General features: G+C 32.6%; 2 protein-coding genes across 2 annotated transcripts; one reads left to right on the top strand and one right to left on the bottom strand.

Moving 5' to 3' along the window:
- Positions 1-6,378: 6,378 nt before the first annotated feature.
- LOC106103077 (glutamate receptor ionotropic, kainate 2-like) lies at positions 6,379-11,982 on the top strand. The gene is made up of 17 exons (XM_013282741.1): positions 6,379-6,587; positions 6,661-6,821; positions 6,897-7,064; positions 7,149-7,315; positions 7,458-7,654; positions 8,075-8,340; positions 8,412-8,516; positions 8,590-8,706; positions 8,874-9,080; positions 9,181-9,342; positions 9,411-9,610; positions 9,685-9,886; positions 9,964-10,055; positions 10,145-10,281; positions 10,347-10,462; positions 10,645-10,797; positions 10,872-11,982. The coding sequence occupies exons 1-17, from the start codon at positions 6,512-6,514 to the stop codon at positions 11,145-11,147; spliced, it is 2,802 nt and encodes a 933-aa protein (XP_013138195.1). The 5' UTR covers positions 6,379-6,511; the 3' UTR covers positions 11,148-11,982.
- A 119-nt stretch (positions 11,983-12,101) lies between these two features.
- On the bottom strand, positions 12,102-18,726 carry LOC106103078 (glutamate receptor ionotropic, kainate 2-like). The gene is made up of 17 exons (XM_013282742.1): positions 18,490-18,726; positions 17,963-18,108; positions 17,697-17,861; positions 17,144-17,301; positions 16,627-16,823; positions 16,297-16,547; positions 15,690-15,794; positions 15,457-15,570; positions 15,159-15,359; positions 14,923-15,084; positions 14,611-14,810; positions 14,292-14,490; positions 14,128-14,216; positions 13,831-13,961; positions 13,644-13,759; positions 12,691-12,837; positions 12,102-12,517 (listed from the first exon to the last, which is right to left on the bottom strand). The coding sequence occupies exons 1-17, from the start codon at positions 18,554-18,556 to the stop codon at positions 12,260-12,262; spliced, it is 2,706 nt and encodes a 901-aa protein (XP_013138196.1). The 5' UTR covers positions 18,557-18,726; the 3' UTR covers positions 12,102-12,259.
- Between the last annotated feature and the right edge of the window lie 2,062 nt (positions 18,727-20,788).

Below are 20,788 nucleotides of genomic sequence, written 5' to 3'. Positions count from 1 at the left end.
TACGTAGATATAGTCTGTGGTTCGCATTGTGAATGGAGGCCGGAGGCTTAGTTCCAGACGGCATCCGCTACCCATCCCTTTGTAAAGGATTGGGGGAAAAATTTGCTAGGAGAATATCCAACGTATGTTTATCTGAGTAAAAAGCGAAAGTGTATATACAAAAATTAAAATCATTCAGGATATGTTAATATAAAGTAACTAAACGGGCTATAAAACGACATTTTAAGTCCTATTCCTATGTACTTTGAAGCGCCTTTACCTTTTTCTGGATAAGATATTATTCAATAACGTGTTGAATTTAATAAAAATTTGAATTAGGAATATATCTCCACTTTAAACTAAACATGTACCCTTATTTTAGGGCCTACATTTGAAAAAATACGTTTGAACCTTATCCTTTCCATTGGACATTACCAGAATGTAGTATTATGAAAATTAATTACGTTTACGGTAAAATAAGAATAAACAATAGCGGTTCATCAATCTACAAAAACTGTATTTTAAACCAACATGTCTATTTTATCTATGTGAGTAATCGTGACAAGCATTTCTTTGGCTTCAGTTATACTACACTCACCTGCACTGATTAAATAATTCTCCACTTCAATTACATTTGGATTAATGTTTCATAATTGAAATTTAAATGAAACAAATAATACATACAAAAAAACTAATATAAATCACAAACACTAATCACTTAGGAACAATGTTCGTTGTATGCGTCAGTCATCGCGTAGCTTACACAGTTAACAGTTATCAGAAGTAGTTATTTTTAGATTTTATTTAACTGTAATGAGTCGTTTATGGTTATTGTTATATTCAGAGCCGGTAAAGACACGGCCGGCCCCGATGGCAGCCGCGGGTAGCTAACGCTTGCAGGGATGAAGCGGTGAAGCCTTACCGCGCTTGCGCGTAGACCAACTCGTTGTGATTTCCATCCACAGAGTTGGTATACACGCCTTTATAATCTACGACTCCTTATTCTATATCCCAGGAGCTCAATTACTCTTAATAAGCGATTTAAATATTAAATCTATTGACATTAATTTACTTGTCGTTATTTAGTAACATTGTAATTAATATAGCTTTAGTAATCTTACTAATATTATAAATGTGAAAGTTTAGATGGATGGATGGAAGGATGTTTGTTCGAGTTTGTAGCTTTAACTACTGAACGAATCTCGATGAAATAAGGCATATATGTAGAGTACAGCCTGGAAGAACACATAGGCTACATAGTTTTAATCTACGATGACGGAGTCGCGGACGAAAGTTAGTTTATCATAGTGTTTGCTTTTGAATTTAAAATAAGCTCCTAACCACCTCTCAGATATATGATTACGTTAAAACCTTAAGGGTCTTACCAGAAAAAAATAGCTCAAACATACAATACTTTATGGTGAAAATAACCACGTTGACTACCACAATATCTTCGTCCGTTAAAGGGTTAAAACGTGTGGAAAACTATACAGTGTCAAAGTAAAATTGGGATAGTACAGTAAGGATTTAAAACAGTTGGGAATATTGAAAAATGTGGGCGACCATAATAACACCGCCGTCTGCTAGCTCGCGCACGCAACGCAGCGCCGCCCGTCCGTTGAACCCGCGTGGATTTCATGTCGTCAACGAGAATTTTCTTTTCATTATTCACACCGCGAATATTTCGTCCTTCGATATAACAATAGGCTGCGCACAAAATACACCACCCTATGCTAATTATGATCCGCTCTAGAAAACAACATCGGAAGCTGTACTGGAATTAAAAGCGTGGCGTTTGTAAAAAAATATTTCATTTTACGTTTTTCATCTACACATTTTTTGCGATCAAAGGAATTTCAGAACCAAGAACAGTTACCTATTGTTGCACTCAAGTCGATTCAGAAATAACTGCGTCCTATAAAAAAGTGAAAAGGTAGACAGAGTTATTATACATTTATTTACAACTAGCTTTCGCCCGTGATTTCTACTGCGTGGAATTATAAAAGTAGCCTATGTGCTCTTCCAGACTATCCTCACATCTATGCCAAATTTCATTGAGATCCGTTCAGCAGTTTAAGCTACAAACTCTAACAAACATCCATCCATCCATCTATACTTTCGCATTTATAATATTAGTTAGATTATTGCCTTGTCATCTCCTTAATTGTAAATTCCTTAAGTGAAATTATACTCGTAATGTATGTAATATTTTTAATACATTATGTACTTCAATAAAATAATATTTTGTGAGGATATAAAGTAAATTGAGCCGCATCATTTAAACAGAAAGGAATACAAGTGGCCGTTGTTATCTAGCAAATTGACTATTCTCTGGGCCGCTGTAATTCCTGTGCAAATGTTATTGTTACTTTTATATTATGTTAGTATACATTTAAGTTATCTTCATACCTTGTTGAAACTTTGGAATTATGTTACGTTAATTAGTTTCTTATTGCCGTTGGTTCAATGTTAGAAACATATTATTTGTAAAATAAAAGAAAATATACGTATAATTTGGAGTGTTTTTATTCCTAAATACATCCCACGATGAAGAGGGAGGGTTTCTTTCAATCTTACTCAGCAATAGACTAAATAGTTTATTAAAACTTCCAAATGTATCGTTGATATATCTACTTACATGACCAATTTATGGAATAGGTCAATATTAAACAGTTGTTTGGCCTTATTTCGAATAATCTTCAGCAAAAGTTTGCAATAAAAATATCTCGGGGAAGTAAAATGGACGAAACTTTCTATACCAATGCACGAGGGCACTAAACTTTTGAGGTTATTCGAGTACCAATTGTACTCTGGCTTTCATCCAAAATATGAACGTCGACCTCAAATCTTTAAGAAAAATATCGCTGACCGATTGTATGGTTATCATAAGAATAAGCATATAATGTGTAAAGATTTGCTAATTTAAAATTAAAGCAGCTAAAACATTAGCATCGATGTTACGTAAATATTATGGAAGATGTAAAGATTAATGTAGACATTGAGGCTGTCTACGTGAGCATCTACGCCGTTTACCCTTGGGGCTACCTCTACGATATTTTAATGATATTTAGGTCCAAATTACATGTAAATTAATAGATAACAACCAGTGTACATGCCTGGGGTTAAAAAGTATGGAATCTCTCATTAAAATTACCGAGAAATTTTCTAATCAGTTCTCAAATTGAATCTTAAATTTCGATTATGTACTTTTGTTAGTAAAAACTCGTCAGCAATGTCAATATAATAAAGCGTAACCACAGTTCTTTGTGGCGTAGGATGTCAGCAATCACAACATATTTTTGAACAATTCTTTCTTTAGTAAAAAGCCCTACACTAACGACACGCTATTAAACTTAGGGGGGTTAAATAAATTGGCAAAAAACCTTCATGTGGGAAAGGAACATTAAGGAACGTACGTAATTTTGATATTTGTGGTTGAGAATTTTGATAATTGCAAAGAAAAAAAAGTTTTTATAATTTCATGCGGATGAAGCTGCAAGGCAACAGTTAGTTAACATGTAATGACGTATAATAATGAAATTTAAAAGGGTTTCGACAGGGTTGTCTACTATTCCAGCAATTTTATCACGTCCGCGGTTAAGAGTCTCTCACTGGGTTTAAATTCCTATTCATAGTCGAGACTTCGAATTGATGACGTGACTGATGTCACAAATTGAGTTGTTGAAAAGGGTTTGCTTAACAACGAGGCAAATGATTGGTGCAAGTTGCGGTTGGTAATTTATCAGTCTATTGTACTATTTTCTACTTACAATTTATAAGTCAATTCGGTAAAGCTTGAGAAATATATTTGCAAATAATCTTTTTTTATTTTTAGTTAAAATACCAAGTCTTATTGTGAATGTTGAATTTGGATTATCTTTGACAGAACTGAAGAGGGGCGACAGTTCGTTTTGTGTAGGTTTTTCTATCGTAAACTAAGTCACACTAAGTTTAAAAACTCTAAGTTGAAATATTATCTTCAAGGACTTACACACGCGCGGTCGGCGCACAGTTTTGTAAACCTTAATTCGTTTTTACGGCCGGCTCTGTAGCCAACAGTACATGGTAAGTTTAATTAAAATTAAATAATTATATTATTTTTATTAGTGTAATAAGACGTTTCGTACAGTATTAATAGAACAGCTTACGTATTTGCATGTATTTCCAGTTTGTATGCAAAAGATTCACATCGTAAACCCTTTTTTATGGCCAGTGTTTTTTAAATATTTACATTGACATAAAGAAAACCTCACTAACAATGTAATACGCGGTAGATATACATAACAAGGGACGAAATAATATAATGTTTTCGAACAATACAGCGATTTATAATCGTTCTAATATTACTAATGCGAAAGTTAAGATGGATGGATATTTGTTAGAGTTTGTAGCCTAAACGGCTGAACGGATTTCGATGAAATTTGGTATAGTTGTCGAGGATAGTCTGGAAGAACACATGGGCTACTCACTTTTTATACGCGGGCGAAAGCAAATATTACATAAATAAATGTTTAATTACTAGCTTATTCGAATATACTAAAAAATAGCAGGCAGATTACAAATGAATGAAAGAAAATATGAAAACCAAAAACATAACCTGTAATAAAACAAAACACGTAAAATAAAGTAATTTAGTATTAAGAGAAAAAAAATATACTAAGCCTTGTGAAAGGCTGTAGACAATGCTAAGACCTTCATTAATTACGAAAGAATTGTGAGTTTCAAAACAGTTGTTACATTATTAACACCGTTTGAAAGCTTTAGCTAAGTCAATTCCAGACAATGTTACGACTTACCAAACTAAATTCGATTAAGTTAAGTTATACGACTATTTAAAAATAAGGTATAAAATTAACTATAATTTTTAATTATTTTAAATCTGCTGTTGTTTCATAAATAACGGTATGATTGATCCTTTCACATTAATTATTAAAATAGCAAGTTACAAGCAGATTTTTAGAGGGGTATATGGGTAGAGATCAATGCGGCTCTGGTGTGACCTACTTCATGGGTAGAAGTAGCCTTAAGATTGCCTAAAAGGTAACTTGATAAAGGGAGTTGTTCGCACGAGGGATGCTGGCAACACTAGATGCGAGAAAAAAAGAAACGGCGATGGAGGGATCGCAGAACGCGCATACTTGTCTTTATAATATTGTTGTACCCTGTACGCCCAATGAACCATTTAAATCAAACGATCCTTTGAGTCGGAATTGAACCAGCCTATGGGGATTCTGTATTCTGTCTTAAATGATGAATAATAAAATGATCTATAAGGCAAAAATCTGGTGCCATATCCCAATTGCATTGAGATGAATACAAGTTAACGATTATTACGATTTGATACTTGATAGGTTCGGTGTCAGAATAATAAATTCCACGGTAAAAAAGGAAAAAAGCGTCTGAACCTTTTGTTGATTAAGCATAAGAAGGTGTCAAAAACGACCCAAAGCATGAATAATATACGAAAATGTCTGTTTTGGTATTAAAATATTTTGAACAGTTAATGTAACGTTTGTGTTAATCCCTTAGAGAATTCTAATCTTTATAATCCTGATCGTTTTTATCAAATAGTATTGTTTTGGTTTTTGTCTCTAATACCTTTTTTACCTTTTGTTTCATAATCATGTTAACATGAGAATTATTTTCTTATTAAATTGTTCACGTACTGCGCAGTAAAAGAATCCTAAGGCTTGGACTTAATTAAAGAAGTTTCGTAATGAAAATTCCTATTAGTGAGTGGTAATAAAATCATTGAATTTATCGATATTCGATATTTCGCGAATTGGATGTACAGTTGATGTTGTTTTTACTTAATTCTGAATGCCAGTTTATTACATTTTTAAGAACATAATAAAAAATAATTTTCAGCTATACAGTTCAAATTTTAATCCTGATTCTTGTACAAAATGCATATCGCTTTTCTATACCAGTTTTCATTATAGTATTCCAATTGTAAAATACTTTTGTAAAGTTATTTAAAAACTGTTGGTCGAGATGATCGCGAATCTCTGATATTATTGAATGCGTAATAATTATTTACATTATATAATCCTGCCATCTGGTTATCGTTCATTCTTATTAAAGAAAGTGTAGAGAAAAACCTTTTGCGAATTCTATTTCAGTTGAGGAATCGTACGAAAGATGGCACTGTTTTAAATAAAATATTTTACACGTAGATTAGAATAATCAAAGGCAATACATACATATTAAAAGTTCTATTGTCTAAATTTTGGATAGAAAAATAGATTTCTAGGAATTCAAGTTAGATCTTAACATAATCAATAAAACAATTTTAAAGTCATGTTGGAGTTAACCTGTTTAACTAAAAGTGCATCTAATGAGATTTAGGCACTTTGCCTATTTGTAGTTCATGCCAAGTACGAATGTGTGACACAATTATGTTACTAATGAAGAACAGATTCTAAAATTATTGTCTGTTAGTTTCTCCGTCTGCAGTTACGCAGATATAATCTAATAGTGTACCTTGATTAAAAAACCACTAACAACTTACTAATGGAATGATAGAGTACAAATGCATTTTGTAAAAGAAAGTGTTTTCAATTTGTTTATTTTCTTACTGCAACATGCATTGGCAGATAGAACTATTGGTGAGTGAGCTAATTATTTTTAAAACAACAAATTTCATTATTGAAATAAAAATTTAAAATTTCCAATTAACAGGGGCTATATTCGACGATGGTAGTTTTCTATATGAGGCTGCATTTAACGTAGCTATACAAGAGGCGTCAGAAAATCAGGATAACCCATTCGTAGGAAATGTTATTAGAACTTCACCTGATGATGCTGTTGAAGCGGAAAATGCAATATGTTCTCTTTTAGAAGTAAGGTTACACAGAAATAAGCCTAAAATAGAATCGAATCATGAAGAAATATTTATACTATTCTTTTGTTGTCAGAGCAACTTGTTTGGTGTGTTTGGACCTATTCATAGAACTTCATTACAACACGTACAGTCTATAGCCGATTATTTGGAATTGCCGCAAATAATTACAGAGTTCATAGAGGTACAAAATCGGAACTGGTCTTCTATCAATTTATACCCAAATCACATAGCATATTCTCAGGTAGGCATGTCAGCATGTTATCTCAAATGCTTTAAACAATTCGTGCTTCATTAATCGCAATACTAGTACTTTGTTAATTTGTAGATTTTTGCTGATATAATCAAAATGAAAGGTTGGACAGATTTTACTATAATTTACGAAGGTTCTGAACTTTTACCGTTTTTGGACAACATTTTAACGATGCAGAATTTAGTAACAGATGATAACATTCTAATGACAGTAGTCCAACTACCTGAAGGCGACGACTATAGGTAAAAATTATAGTTTTTGTGTTCGTTACAGACGCATTAGTAAGTAAATTATCTGATATTAATTAAACTTTACTAGTTTATGCCGGAGACGAATCCGAAGGGTTTTTTTCTCTTATGTCTATGACAATTCCTTTGCTTTCAGAATACAATTAAAGAACATAAAAATGTCTGGTTCCGTTAATTACTTAGTAATAAGCGGTCGAGATAATCTTGCTGAAATTCTATTACAAGCTCAACAGGTTGGAATTATGTCTGACAGACATAGCTACGTTATAACGAATCCTGATTTTCACATCGTTGATATTGAATTATTTAAACACGGTGGCTCCAATATTACAGGTAATATTGTTCTAGCACTTTCGGATATAGAAAAGGTTTTATATAGGATTGTTACCTTTCTAGACAAACATCTTAATTTGATTAAAATAAAAACGATTGAAGACATTAAAGTTATTCTTTGCCATTTAAGTTAAAGATTAAAATAAGTAGGGAAAACTGGAATAGCCTGATAAGAAATAAAGAAAGCAGAAAAACATTTGTAGATTACAGTAAAGAAATAGCTCAAAAGGTGATAAATAGAAACAAGATGTAATTTTAAATGTAAAAAAATCAGATTAAAAAAATTAAAAAAAAGTCGTGTATTGCCAGCCTCTAGTTATCTTAACTTATCTATGATATATACTTTAGGAGCAGTTCCAATAAAACATTTGTAATATATACTTTCGTTACCTTCATTTATTACTGTCGAATTTTTTTCAGGTGTTAGATTTTTTGATCAAAGTGCTGAGAACATTCAAAATTTCATAAAATCAATAAATGAACAAGTTTTAGATTTATCGGAGGGTAAAATTGAAAATGCTGTTCCGGAATCAGCACTAAGTTTAAACTTAGCTTTATTATACGATGCAGTATTATTGTATACAACAGCTTTGAAAACGATCGGACTCGAGGAAGGTTCCAACGTTACTTGTGAAGATCAGGATACATGGAATTTAGGATCAAGTATTATTAATTTCGTAAGAACTGTAAGTAATACAAAATTAACTTATGATTTAAAGTTATTAACATACGTAATGGATGTTTTACTATTGATTAGATGGAAATAGACGGAATGACAGGTGTTATAAAATTTGATGAAGATGGTTTACGATCTGAGTTCGAAGTCGATGTTCTCGAAGTTATGTCTCATGGGTTGGAAAAGGTAAACACGGACTAAGTTATTTCAATCTTTCAAATCAGTATCTTTTTATTTAAAGACTTGTTATTAATCTTAGGTAGGTACTTGGAATACTGAAGATGGATACGAAGACTCGAGAACAATGATACCACCAGTCGAAGAGGAAAGAAGTGATTCAATGAAAGGCAAACATTTTATTATACTTACCGCACTGGTGAGTTTAATTCAGCAGTTTACAACAATTGTAGTTGAAATAAGTCTGTGTCTAAAATAATTAATGACTGTAAAGTTGTTGATGAGACAATTAGTATGTTTTTTGTGTTTATGACTCTAGTTGTGTATTAACAATCCATTCATATTTTCCGTTTTCTTTAACTTCAGAGTGCACCATATGGAATGCTTACAGAATCTTCATTAAAACTAGAAGGAAATAATCGTTACGAAGGTTTTGGTATAGAAGTCATAGAAGAGTTAGCTAAGATGAACGAATTTAACTACACATTCGATATTCAAGCTGACGGTGTTTATGGATCTTATGACAGTAAAACGAAAAAGTGGACTGGCATGATGGAAAAAATTATGGATGGTGTAAATTATCAACATTTTATAAATTTGTAATAACTAAAATGAAATACATTATATTACAGGACGAGGATTTTATTTGACGATTAAAATATTTTTATTACAGAGAGCTGACTTCGCTATCACAGATCTAACAATAACTGCCGCAAGGCAAAAAGTTGTCGATTTCACAAGTCCGTTTATGAATTTAGGTATCACAATTTTGTACAAAAAGCCAACGAAACAACCGCCAGACCTCTTTTCGTTTATTTCTCCTTTTTCTCTAGAGGTTTGTAATTTTATAATAAAGTTATACCCAAAATTGAGAGTATCAAAGTAAGTGATATGTGATTTCAGGTTTGGGGCTGGTTAGCCGGAGCTTATGTTGGAGTATCTGTCCTTTTATTTATTTTAGGCAGGTTTGCTCCTGAAGAGTGGCAAAATCCGTATCCTTGTATTGAAGAACCAGAGACATTAGACAATCAATTTACATTAGCTAATGCTTTCTGGTTTACATTGGGAAGTGTACTCACACAGGGATCTGAAATCGCACCAATGTAAATGTTACTTTTAATTACATTTGTTGTAAATATAAAACCAATGTGTTAACATAGCTTAAATAAAATTTTAGAGCTGTATCTACGAGAATGGCGGGAAGTATGTGGTGGTTCTTTACGCTAATTATGGTGTCATCATATACCGCTAATTTGGCTGCTTTTTTGACTGTCGAGTCTAAATTCTACGCTATAAAATCTGTATCAGATTTAGCAAGCAATCCTTATGGGATTACATACGGAGCAAAAAAGGGTGGTGCTACATTCAGTTTTTTTAAGGTAAAGTATAAAATTAACAAATATATCTAGTGAAAAAAAAAACTAGCAATATGTCTTTGCAAGAATTGTAATTTTAGGAATCAGATAATTTACTATATCAGAAAATGTATCACTATATGGATGAACATCCTGAACTCATGACATCAACAAATGACGAAGGACTATTAAGGTATGCTTTATTCTAACCAAAAAATAATAAGAACAACGAAACTGTGAGAGTAAATTGAAATACAAATTATTAATATATTAATCTTTCAGGGTAAAATCTGAAAAAGAAAACTATGCATTTTTGATGGAATCTACTTCAATTGAATACATGGTTGAAAGAAATTGTGATGTAGCTCAAGTAGGAGGCCTGTTAGATAACAAGGGTTACGGCATCGCTATGATAAAAAGTACGTATGATTACCTGTATGTTAATTACGTATTAATGTATTATACTAGTACAATTTTCTTTTAGATTCACCTTACAGACAACCTATGAGTGAATCGATTTTGCAATTGCAAGAAGAAGGCAAGCTGGCAAGGATGAAAGATAAGTGGTGGAAAGAGAAAAGAGGAGGAGGCGCCTGTGCGGTAAGATCTTCTTAAGTTATTTGTCTGCAACAATTTCACACTATCATTACGAATATTATATGAATGGAAGAATATACAAATCATATCAGACTCTATGGAAAGAAGAAAAAGCCAGAAGATTCCATACAGCAATTCGTCTTAAATACAAAATTAAATCCATGTCTATTTTTTTTTATCAAAAGGATGATGATGCAAGTAGCGGTGATGCTCAGCCTCTGGTGCTGGCGAATGTCGGTGGTGTGTTCATAGTGCTGGTCGCAGGATCTGCTCTAGCGGTCGTATGCGCGTTTATTGAAATGATATTTGATGTCTGGATGATATCACATACCCATAAGGTAATAAATTTACTAAAAAACATTTTCTTTATAAAATTACTAAACATTATTAATGTGATACAATTATTGTTAAGGTATCATTTAGGGAGGAACTTATTGCTGAATTAAAATTCATATTGAGCTTCAGTGGGGACACTAAGCCGGTGCGACATCGGGAGTCGACAGAATCTAAGAGTTCTAAGAAGGATGATGATGATAAAAGTGGTGATGTAGAATTTACCGGAGAAGATAACAGACCTGAACACGCACCAACGCCGCGTTCTGAAAGGTCTTCACATTCAAATCATAATGCTCACAGTCGACGTCAAAGTAACGCTGTACAAATAGCAAGAATGAGAAAGTTTACTTAGAATATTGTAAATAACAGTTAAACACACACGTTAGGATTCTTATAAGCATGACATCCAAGTTCCTAAGTTTATCTTAAAGTGACCATCATTTAGGTACAGATTATTAAAGGGAAAAAACCATGTTGGATTTGTTAGAGTAATAAAATATTTCCATTTAATGTTTTTTTTTTTTATTTCATGTTATCAACAACTTTGTTAATTAACTAATATCTTGCCATAGAATTAGCACAGTGACATCTTTTTGCGACACGCTCTTGATTAACTAGACGGTGACAAATAAGTCGCAGTCATCGAGCTGTCTGTTGATGTTCATGCTAAAGAAGATAAGAATGTTTTAATAGAATTATTCCTTATCTGAAAAAATATAACAAGATGAATAGCGCTTAATTAAATTGTATACTTTGTACCGTTTACATATTAATGGATTATTCACCACTACATTTAAAAAAAGCCTTATAATCTAGCTTCCTATTACAGTTATATTAGGTGTTCCGTTTTCACCAATCTACCCAAGATTTTTTCCTCCGAATCACCGTCTACACCGTGGACTATAATTTACTGCTGTGGAATATATAGTTTACAAGACGATTTTTTTTTATAAATTTGTTGTAGATGTAAATCATACCCTTGCTGTGAGGTTTGTCGTGCAATTTATATGGCTAATGGGCTCGCGGAGAAAGATTGTGGTCGCAAAGGTCGGTGTCCATTTCGAGCAGACATTGAAATAATGCTCTTATATATCACTTGTTTATTATTTCGTTGATTATGTATTTTTTACATACTAAGAAAATTTAACCACTAGTTTCATCTATACTAATATAATAAAGAGGAAAGATTTGTGTTTTTGTATGTATTTAAATAATTCAGAAATTACTGGACCGATTACACAAATTCTTGCACCATTAGATAGCTATGATGTCACTGAGTAACATAGTCTACATTTTTAATATTTTTTTTAATTTTACAAGGGCGAAGTCGCAAGCAACAGCTATTTATTTTATAAAATTGTAGAAAACACTATTAACAGAGTTGCTTATACTTATCTTGTAATATACTAACTGGCACAAATTGTTTCATAATTATTAGAGTTAAAATTTTGCTTTTAAAATCTACTAGCTGTATTCACGTCGTTTAGCGAAAGCCATACTAAGTCCAGAGTGTTTGGAACTATGAGAGTGATGTGTTCTATGAGTGTCAGTAGACCTGCCAGATTTTATAGAATGTAATGATTTCACTTCATCTTTGCCTTCAGCCTCCGCTAGAGAATCAGAACTTCCTTGCGTCTTCTGATGACGTTTTACTGGTTTTATATCACCGCTGAACTTCAATGCGAACTTTAATTCTTCTATTAATTCAAATTTGAACGTTGTCTGAAAATTATTAAAATACTCCGTCATTCCAAACCTATTTATAAACTTCTATAAAATTCTTATCAATCGATCAATGGAACAAAAATATGTAATTAATGTTAAAAATATATAAAAATCGTTGATTTAAATTAAGTTTGAGAACTAGCTAAATAATTATATTAATTAATACTTACGTTATATTTAACAGTGCGTTTAAATATTCCCCAGAGCATATCTATTATTGAAATAAAAAGTCCAATTAAACAACCAACTCCCAGAACAACGAAGGCTCCTAACATATTTTTCAAGCCGAGTTGCTTTTGTTCTTCATCCCGTTTTATCTGAAAATGATTTTAATTTGTGTAAAGTAAAAAACTCTGTTATGGTCCGAGGCAAAACGCAGAGCCCAGGACAGAGCGAGCTGGCGGCGTACTGTGGATACTCTGCCCCACTTTGGGGACACAGGACAAAAGAGAGAGAGAGAGAAAATAAACTCCAGGTATTCAATCAGGACAAATAATTTGACAGTGGTCACACAAGTACTTGGACAATTAACCATGATAATTTTATCTTACCACATAGTTATGAAGTTTATGTACTACTTTGGTACAAATAAATGTAACATTACAAAATAGTACTATCATAAATATAATTTTAAAAGACCTTTAAGTAAAAATTAGTTTCGTTGGGTGAACAGTTTTGTTTTTAAACAGTTCCAATCGACGCAAACAACTATAGTCGATGTTCAAGTAATGAGTGTTCGAAACTCAATTTAGACCATTTACATACAAAAGTTGGATGATCAAATTTAATGCTCAGGTGATATCTTGCTGACGAATAAAATAAAAATGTTATAAAACTGGCTCAAGGGATCTGAACTTGCTGTTCTAATCAATGTAAGTAAAAATGTCGTAAAAAACTTCTGATTTTATTGTAAATCAAGTTTTAGAAACACGAATTGAATGTATTTAGAAGTATAGTCTGAATTGAAACTACAATCTGGATTAATTTAGTTCTGTCTGTTATCTAGTACATAATCATTTTCAATATTCATATAGTTTTAAGGCCAATTCCTTTCCCTTCCCCGATGGGATGGCCTATGTAAAACAGAAGACAGATTTAGTCTGATGATGAGTTAAATTCTTACCCCACATTTTCCTCCACCTCGCTTCTCCTTCCACCAAATATTTTTTAGCTTCTGTATTTCACCTAATTCCTTTAGTTTAAGTAAACCGTAGTCAATATATTTCTTGTATGGTGAACCTGTGCAAATTAATTACTGGTTATAAGGTAGATTTTTTTATTTTAAAGAATGAAATAAAAAATAATCTTACCTTTCTTCATTCCTATACCATAACTTTTGGAATCAAATGAGTCACCTACTTGAAGTAAATCGCAATGTCTTTCTTTATAGTACTCTAATGATGTGGATTCCATAAAGAATGCATAAGTTTCATTTTCACATCTGGAAACATTAAATCAATACGTCAATATACCATTAAAAGAGTATAGTATAATTTGCAAGGGAACAGAAAATAGATCTACGACAAACGAATTTAGATGTAGAAGTTGGAATTGTTATAGAAGGAGAAACTACTAATGTGGATTTGTATAGAAATAAATTCACTTACTTTGCCACGCCAATATCATTAGTAGCTACTAGCCAATGGTTGTCGACCATCTTTTTGTACATTCCCGCAAGTGTAGGGTTTGGTGAATGCTAAAAAGAAAAAATATAAAGTAACGTTGTTCTTATTTTCAAATCAATTTTATGTTAAAAAGAATGTTATCGCACCTGAAAGAATCCTAAAGTTGATCCTTTACCTTTGGCTCCGTATGAAATTGATTTTTGCTTGTATAGTTCTTCCAATGTTTCGAAAGGTAAAACATTTTTTTCAACCGTAAGAAATGCGACAAGGGTTCCGACATATGAAGCCACTATGACCATTGTAAAGAACCACCACACACTAGTAATCAAACGCGGGGCTAAAGCTCTGAAACATATTGAAAAAAAAAACGAATTACATTCATCTTAAAGTTGTATTCAAACAAATCTGTTTTCATTTGATGGGTTCGTCCACAATTTAGATACAGAAAACAAATGAACTACTCACATCGGAGCAATTTCAGATCCCTGTTGCATAACAGAACCAATGATAAGCCAAACAGAATTCGCGAAGCTGAACTGATTGCTCAGTTCTTCAGGTTGTTCGATGCATGGGACAGGATTCTGCCATTCTTTGTGCGATATACGACCGACAAATATCATGATCACTCCAAGGCCAAGTTGTACTAATACCATGTAGTACCATACCTGTAATTAAAATTTATTAAGTCTAGATTTATTGCACAATTAGTGTATGCATTTTACTAGCTTTAGTAGAAAACTAAGCCCTTTTTTATTAAATAAATAACACTCCACTTACTTCTTTAGAAAATACTGCCATAAAAGAAAACATTTCGGGTGGCTGTTTACTGGGAGTTTTGTATAAAATCCCTATTCCTAGTGACATGAAAGGTGTCGAGAAGTCTATTGCACTTTGTCTAAGAGAGGTGATAGTGAAATCACATATCGCGAAGTCAGCTTTCTAAAAATCAAATTAATTAATTATTATAATTTATTCCTCTATCCTTATTGGTGGAACAACTTCAAATATCTTACATCTTCCATAAGTTGATAGATCATGCCATTCCATTTCTGTGTTTGAGGATCTTTAGTACCGTATTCAAGTTCTACTTCAAATTCGTAACTGAATCCTAATATTTCGGATAACTTCTCAATTAAATCTATAGTAAATCCTTCGTAGCGATCATTTCCTTCTAATTGGTCAGATGATTCCTTCACATATCCATATGGAGCAGACTGAAAATTTTAAAAATATCAAAATGTAATTTTTTATTTCTTATATTCTACTTTCTTAAACACACTCCTTTTTTACATGGTCTCTTAAAAGACTTACCGTTGCAATTAATACTTTAAATGTTCTATTCTTCATTATTGTCTCTTCAACAATATCAGAACCAACTAAAATTGGTCTAGAAATTGTGAGATTATTGTTATTCCATGTACCGATCTAAAAAAAATGTTATATTATAATTAAAAACTATGGTGACAAAAGCCGCTGTGAACTTGTCCGTGCCAATATTGCTGGTAGAAGAATCTAGTGGCAGCTTGTAACTATCAGTCACTAACCGTTTGGTTTCCAGCAGGTGTTAATTCCAATACATCAAACATAACGTTGTGTCTATCACCGTGGCCATTGAAGATTAATGTTCGTGTAAAACCTTCAACTTTATTCTGGAATAATAAATTTGATTTAGTTGGTTCATCATCATCATTTTAATTATCAGCCTGAGGTCTTCCACTACTTAACGTAGGTCTCCCTCATCGATTGCTACGTTGGGGTTACTTTACCCTAAAAGTCTAAATTGGGGACAAAAGTTTGTATTGAGATATGACATTCCTTCAGAATTACATTAACAAAAATGCTTTGTTTTAAAAGCGGTCTTTGCGGATGAAGTAACATCTCACTGCTTGGGATCTAAATCTATACTATTATAATAATGCGTAAAACACACACTTCTTTGTTGCGCCAGATATCAGTAATTACAGCATATTTTTGAATAATTCTTTTTTTGATAAAAAGCCACACTTACATCATGCTTAAGGCTATATATTTTCACGCCATTAAACTTAGGGGGTAAATATTTTGGATAGAAACCCTAATGTGGGAAAGAGACCATAAGTTGCTGCCAACACCAAGAAAGTAAAAAATAAACATAAATAATAAACAACGTACAGTTTTCATAAAATTTAACAACGAAGATCCATGATTCCAAGATGTGCCGTTTTCACAACTAAGACCCTCAGGTCTCTGGAGACCATATTTCATTTTCTCAGTTGCTTTTAAAAATATAAGCACAGCGTCGTGTATTAATAATATTTCACTTGATAGTTGATCTGCTTCGAGAGCGAAGACGAATTCCTTATTAAAGTTGTAAGCGAAATTCCATAAATCCTCATTTTCTTCGAAGTCAGCTAATCTAAGCGCTGTTGAATTACATTTTGGATTAATAAAGCCGTTGCAAAGATATCACAATATTTAATTATAATTAATTGAAACAAATACCTGTCATGTTAACTCCTCCATATCTATATCTTTCCAAATCTAATGTGAATAAATCAGGAGACACAAATATGTACGAATGTTCGTCAGCCAACAAACCAACTTCTTGTGCGTGTTGTAAAATGATAGGAACATTTTCTTGAGGACAGTCAACCACAAAATTTACGTATCCACTCTCTTTGGCACTGATAAGAACATCTCTGAAAGATAATAAATCACTAAGTAAAAAAAATTTAAGAAGACGAGCATTGTGTTCTCACGTACTTTCTATAGTTTTAAAGTTACATTGAATTTTTTGTTCAGGTAAGGTCACTACTCTCATAACATCTATTTTTTTTTGGTAAGATAACTATTCATATACTCTTAGTATATCTTATACCAGTATAAATGCAAAACTCAACGTCTAATTTATAATTTCGCATCTGTAGTTCCTCTGGTGTTGCTTCTCCATGGGCGTCATTGACCACCTCTGTGTTCCCGCCGCTCGTTTGCCTTTTCTCTTATAAGAAAAAATAATTACCTGTAATCATTCCCCTTTAATTCTCTTAGAGTCACGATGTATCTGTCATTATGAGTGTTTAATTTCAACAAACTATTTGTGCGTATTAAACTGTAGCCTTTCAAATAAAGTATTGTAAATTCTTCCCATTCTTTACGAGCTACCAATTTCTCCATTACCTGTAATGTTTCAAAATGTTTTGTTTAAAAATAAACATAAAAATTCTGTTAGAATGCTAATTATGATAATATCTTTAAGTTCGTTTAAAATTCTGTCTTTTTATTATTATTTGTTACTTCTTAATTCCATAGTTATGATATTTAGAGCGGACGCCGCGCGCAAGTCGATTGTTTTGCAGCCAAAATAACTGTTTAGTACCATAACTTAAAATCAAGTAGTGTGTGCACCTCTATACAAGTTACATTACAGTTGTGCGATAGTTTAGTCAAACGCGTGCGCGTCCTTTAAACGATATTTACAAAGTAAATAAACTGACAACCTTTTTGTCTTGAAATACCCTACTTTTAATTAATAGTTTTACTTTAAAATGTACATACATTTTTAAAGTACTCACCATATTATAAGCCATTGAACTGGGGTGCAAATTCAATATATATGAGTTTTCTTTTATCTCATTGTGTTTGATAGTGACGTGCGGCAATTCTAGTATATCACATATAGCTTGAATGAATTCCGTAGACTGACCTCCTGTACCATCTATAATACCTATCACGCTCTCCTGAAATTAATGAGTACAAAGTACCTATTATTTTCGAGAAAATTCCATAATTAACATTTTAAACATCATACGTCGGTTTAGTCTGTGGTAATTTGACTTACCTCAGCAAGTTCGCAAACATAACGATTCAGTTCCAATATAGTACCATTTCTTGCAACTTCTTTAATCGATATTTCGAAGTTGTATAATTTGGCGCTTATAGATAATGCCGCTTTCAGTTCTTCTGAGTCTGTGTAAAATATACCCCCTAGAAGAACATAAACAGGTGAATGAGATTCAAAGGCGGAAGCCAGTTTGGTTATGTACTAAAGCTATTACCAAAAATAAACTATAAAAGATAAAAAAAAAACATGACACTCATAGTCCATTTCTTGTACAATAAACACAAAGAAATAAAAGTAACTAATTTGTAGTTCTTACATAATTTCCCTATTCAAAAGAATACGTAAATGTACCCAAAAGTCTACATTTCGAAAGAATAACATAACGATGCTAAAATCTTTGTTGAGTCTAGGGAGCAGAGTTTTTAATAGCAAATGTTAGTTAACTACGAACAGCAGTTTCAAACGCCCATAATAAACAAACGAAGATTCTAATCATTCCAATATATACCATAAAAAATACTAACCTATGGTAAACACTTCCGATAGTACACATTTCGAACACAATAAAAACAATATCACTATCAAAATCATCTCAATACATATTTAAACTTCACAGACAACCATCACATATGATAATAATAATTATATTTTAAAACTAATAAAAGTTTAATGTTAAACAATAGTTAAAAACTAGCGTTATAAACGTTTTAACGTTAAGTCGGCCATCGGTAATGTGTTTAGATTGGTGTCTGGAGCGGCGTGCGCGACACCACGCGTCTGAAATAATCCCCAGACTATATTTAGTTGGAGTTTTCCACAAACGACATACTTTATACGAAAGCGACGCGACGTTAACGACATCACTCACAAAAATATATTGAATTCGTCATCATTGCAATGTCACAAAATTATTATTAATTTTAAATTAAAAAAAAATTCAATGTGCGATGATCATCTAGTCACTAGATTCTAGTGCATAGGCGTCGCCAGTTGATGTACTAGGTAGCTAAAGGTGGGGAGAGAATCAGCTTCGACTTCTTCATATTAAAAATTAATATAAATTTATTCATCATTAGTTCATAAGTAATTCCTGATTTTAACACTACTGGGTCTAATCGTGTCCAGTTTGTTTAATGTGTTACGTAACTCACAGATACAAATTCAGATATCGTTTATTTAGCAATTTTTATTAGTATGCGTAGCAGCGTCATCGAGCACTCACTCGCTTGAAGTGCATACGAAAATAAGGTTCACTACACACGATTTTAGATGCAAACGATATCTAGAAAAATTAGCACCTTGGCAGTTTTTATGCTTATGAATACATAGAGTCTGGAATTACATCATACTAATATTATAAATGCGAAAGTTTAGATGGATGGATAGATGGATGTTTGTGAGTGTTTATAGCCTAAACGGCTGAACCGATTTCGATGAAATTTTAGTATAGATGTAGATAGTCTGGAAGAACACAAAGGTACTCACTTTTGTTTTTTTCAATTCCACGCGGTCGGAGTCGCGGGCGAAAGCTAGTTTTACATATAACTGTCATGTTTTATGGCTTCGTTAATAATCATAAATATTTCAATATTCCAACAATAATCGTATGGAACATTGGGAGCTCCAATAACACAATCATGAACCCGTGTACATTATGTCGAAGCTTTGTTATTACTTTTTCTGCCGTGTACAGTCATCCTTTTTTATCGATACCTTGGCTTCTGAAGTGCAGAGTTATATGAGATTAGATTAACTAAAACTAACTCGGCGTCTTCGAATGCGAATGGAGCTTCCGCGATCTCCAAAGGAACGGACCGGTAGACACCGTGTGTAGTCATCCTAAAGACAAATGGAAACTAACAACAGTAGCGCCGACGTAGCGCCATAAAATGTTTACGAGCGGTATTGCAAAAGTATGTTTATGTTGCTAAAGTAGGTGGCATATGGATAGAATTAGAATTCATATCGACTTTGTTGAAATCATTGATTTTTAAAATTACCAAGTTAATTATCGAACAAACTACAGTTAGTTCGGTAAAATAAGAATCGATGAAATTCTTCCTTAAAAACACACAATACGTATTTTTTAAGCAAAATACGCTTCGCTATTAGAAGCAATTTCTTGGATAAACAAAATTGACTTTTGACAGGCAGGTGAAAAGGGACCGCCACTTATAATTATTTATATAGTGTTTCCTACATAAAAAATTACTTATAAATGCTATTTTTCGAAAACATTTGCCCAGTTAATTACTTTAATAATATTCCATCCCTACCTTTAATAATATTCCATTAATTTAGGTTATAGAAACATAAAAATGTATTTGCTTCAACAAATAATATTAATCACAATTTGAAAATACACAAGATAGGAACACATTGTGGAAATGCAGATACACAATGAGGTTTTCCTTAACGATAAGTTCGCGTGAAAGGACATAAATGGCTCTAGATTTTGCATTTACAATGTTATAGTGAAGCAACGCTACTTACGCTCGAACACTGACATACGAAAGCGAAGCGAAAACGAAAATCGGATGTCTGTATTAGACGATCACGAAAATGAGAGCGAAATTGCAAACAAATACACATTGTGACATTCATTTGTTCGTACACAATATCGGTAGAGTTAGGGACGCTGCATAAATGTAATACAAATGTCGATAAAGTTACAATAACCTTCTCTAGAATATTCAAGATAATCCTTCAGTACAGAACCGTTTTCGTTCCGTCCAACATTTCCTGTAAATGCAACATCAACCAGACAAGACATTTCGCCAATTCGTTAGTGTTTTGTTCCGCTTCCTGTTCTCGCGACAGTGT

This window comes from Papilio polytes, unplaced genomic scaffold, assembly GCF_000836215.1.
Source record: "Papilio polytes unplaced genomic scaffold, Ppol_1.0 DF823879.1, whole genome shotgun sequence".
Classification (NCBI taxonomy): Eukaryota; Metazoa; Arthropoda; class Insecta; order Lepidoptera; family Papilionidae; genus Papilio; species Papilio polytes.
The sequence above is the reverse complement of the archived record's forward strand: the minus strand, read 5'-3'. Positions and strand labels throughout refer to the sequence as shown.

What these genes read in the sequence shown, in the direction of transcription:
- LOC106103077 (XM_013282741.1), top strand. Translation starts at nt 6,512, where the DNA reads ATGCATTTTGTAAAAGAAAGTGTTTTCAATTTGTTTATTTTCTTACTG. An exon ending in CAATATGTTCTCTTTTAGAA is followed by an intron (nt 6,822 to 6,896) that starts GTAAGGTTACAC and finishes TTTTGTTGTCAG; the next exon opens with AGCAACTTGTTTGGTGTGTT. An exon ending in GAGGAGGAGGCGCCTGTGCG is followed by an intron (nt 10,463 to 10,644) that starts GTAAGATCTTCT and finishes TTTTATCAAAAG; the next exon opens with GATGATGATGCAAGTAGCGG.
- LOC106103078 (XM_013282742.1), bottom strand. Translation starts at nt 18,556, where the DNA reads ATGATTTTGATAGTGATATTGTTTTTATTGTGTTCGAAATGTGTACTA. An exon ending in TTAAAGTATTAATTGCAACG is followed by an intron (nt 15,360 to 15,456) that starts GTAAGTCTTTTA and finishes TAAAATTTTCAG; the next exon opens with TCTGCTCCATATGGATATGT. An exon ending in TCTATCAACTTATGGAAGAT is followed by an intron (nt 15,085 to 15,158) that starts GTAAGATATTTG and finishes TTTGATTTTTAG; the next exon opens with AAAGCTGACTTCGCGATATG.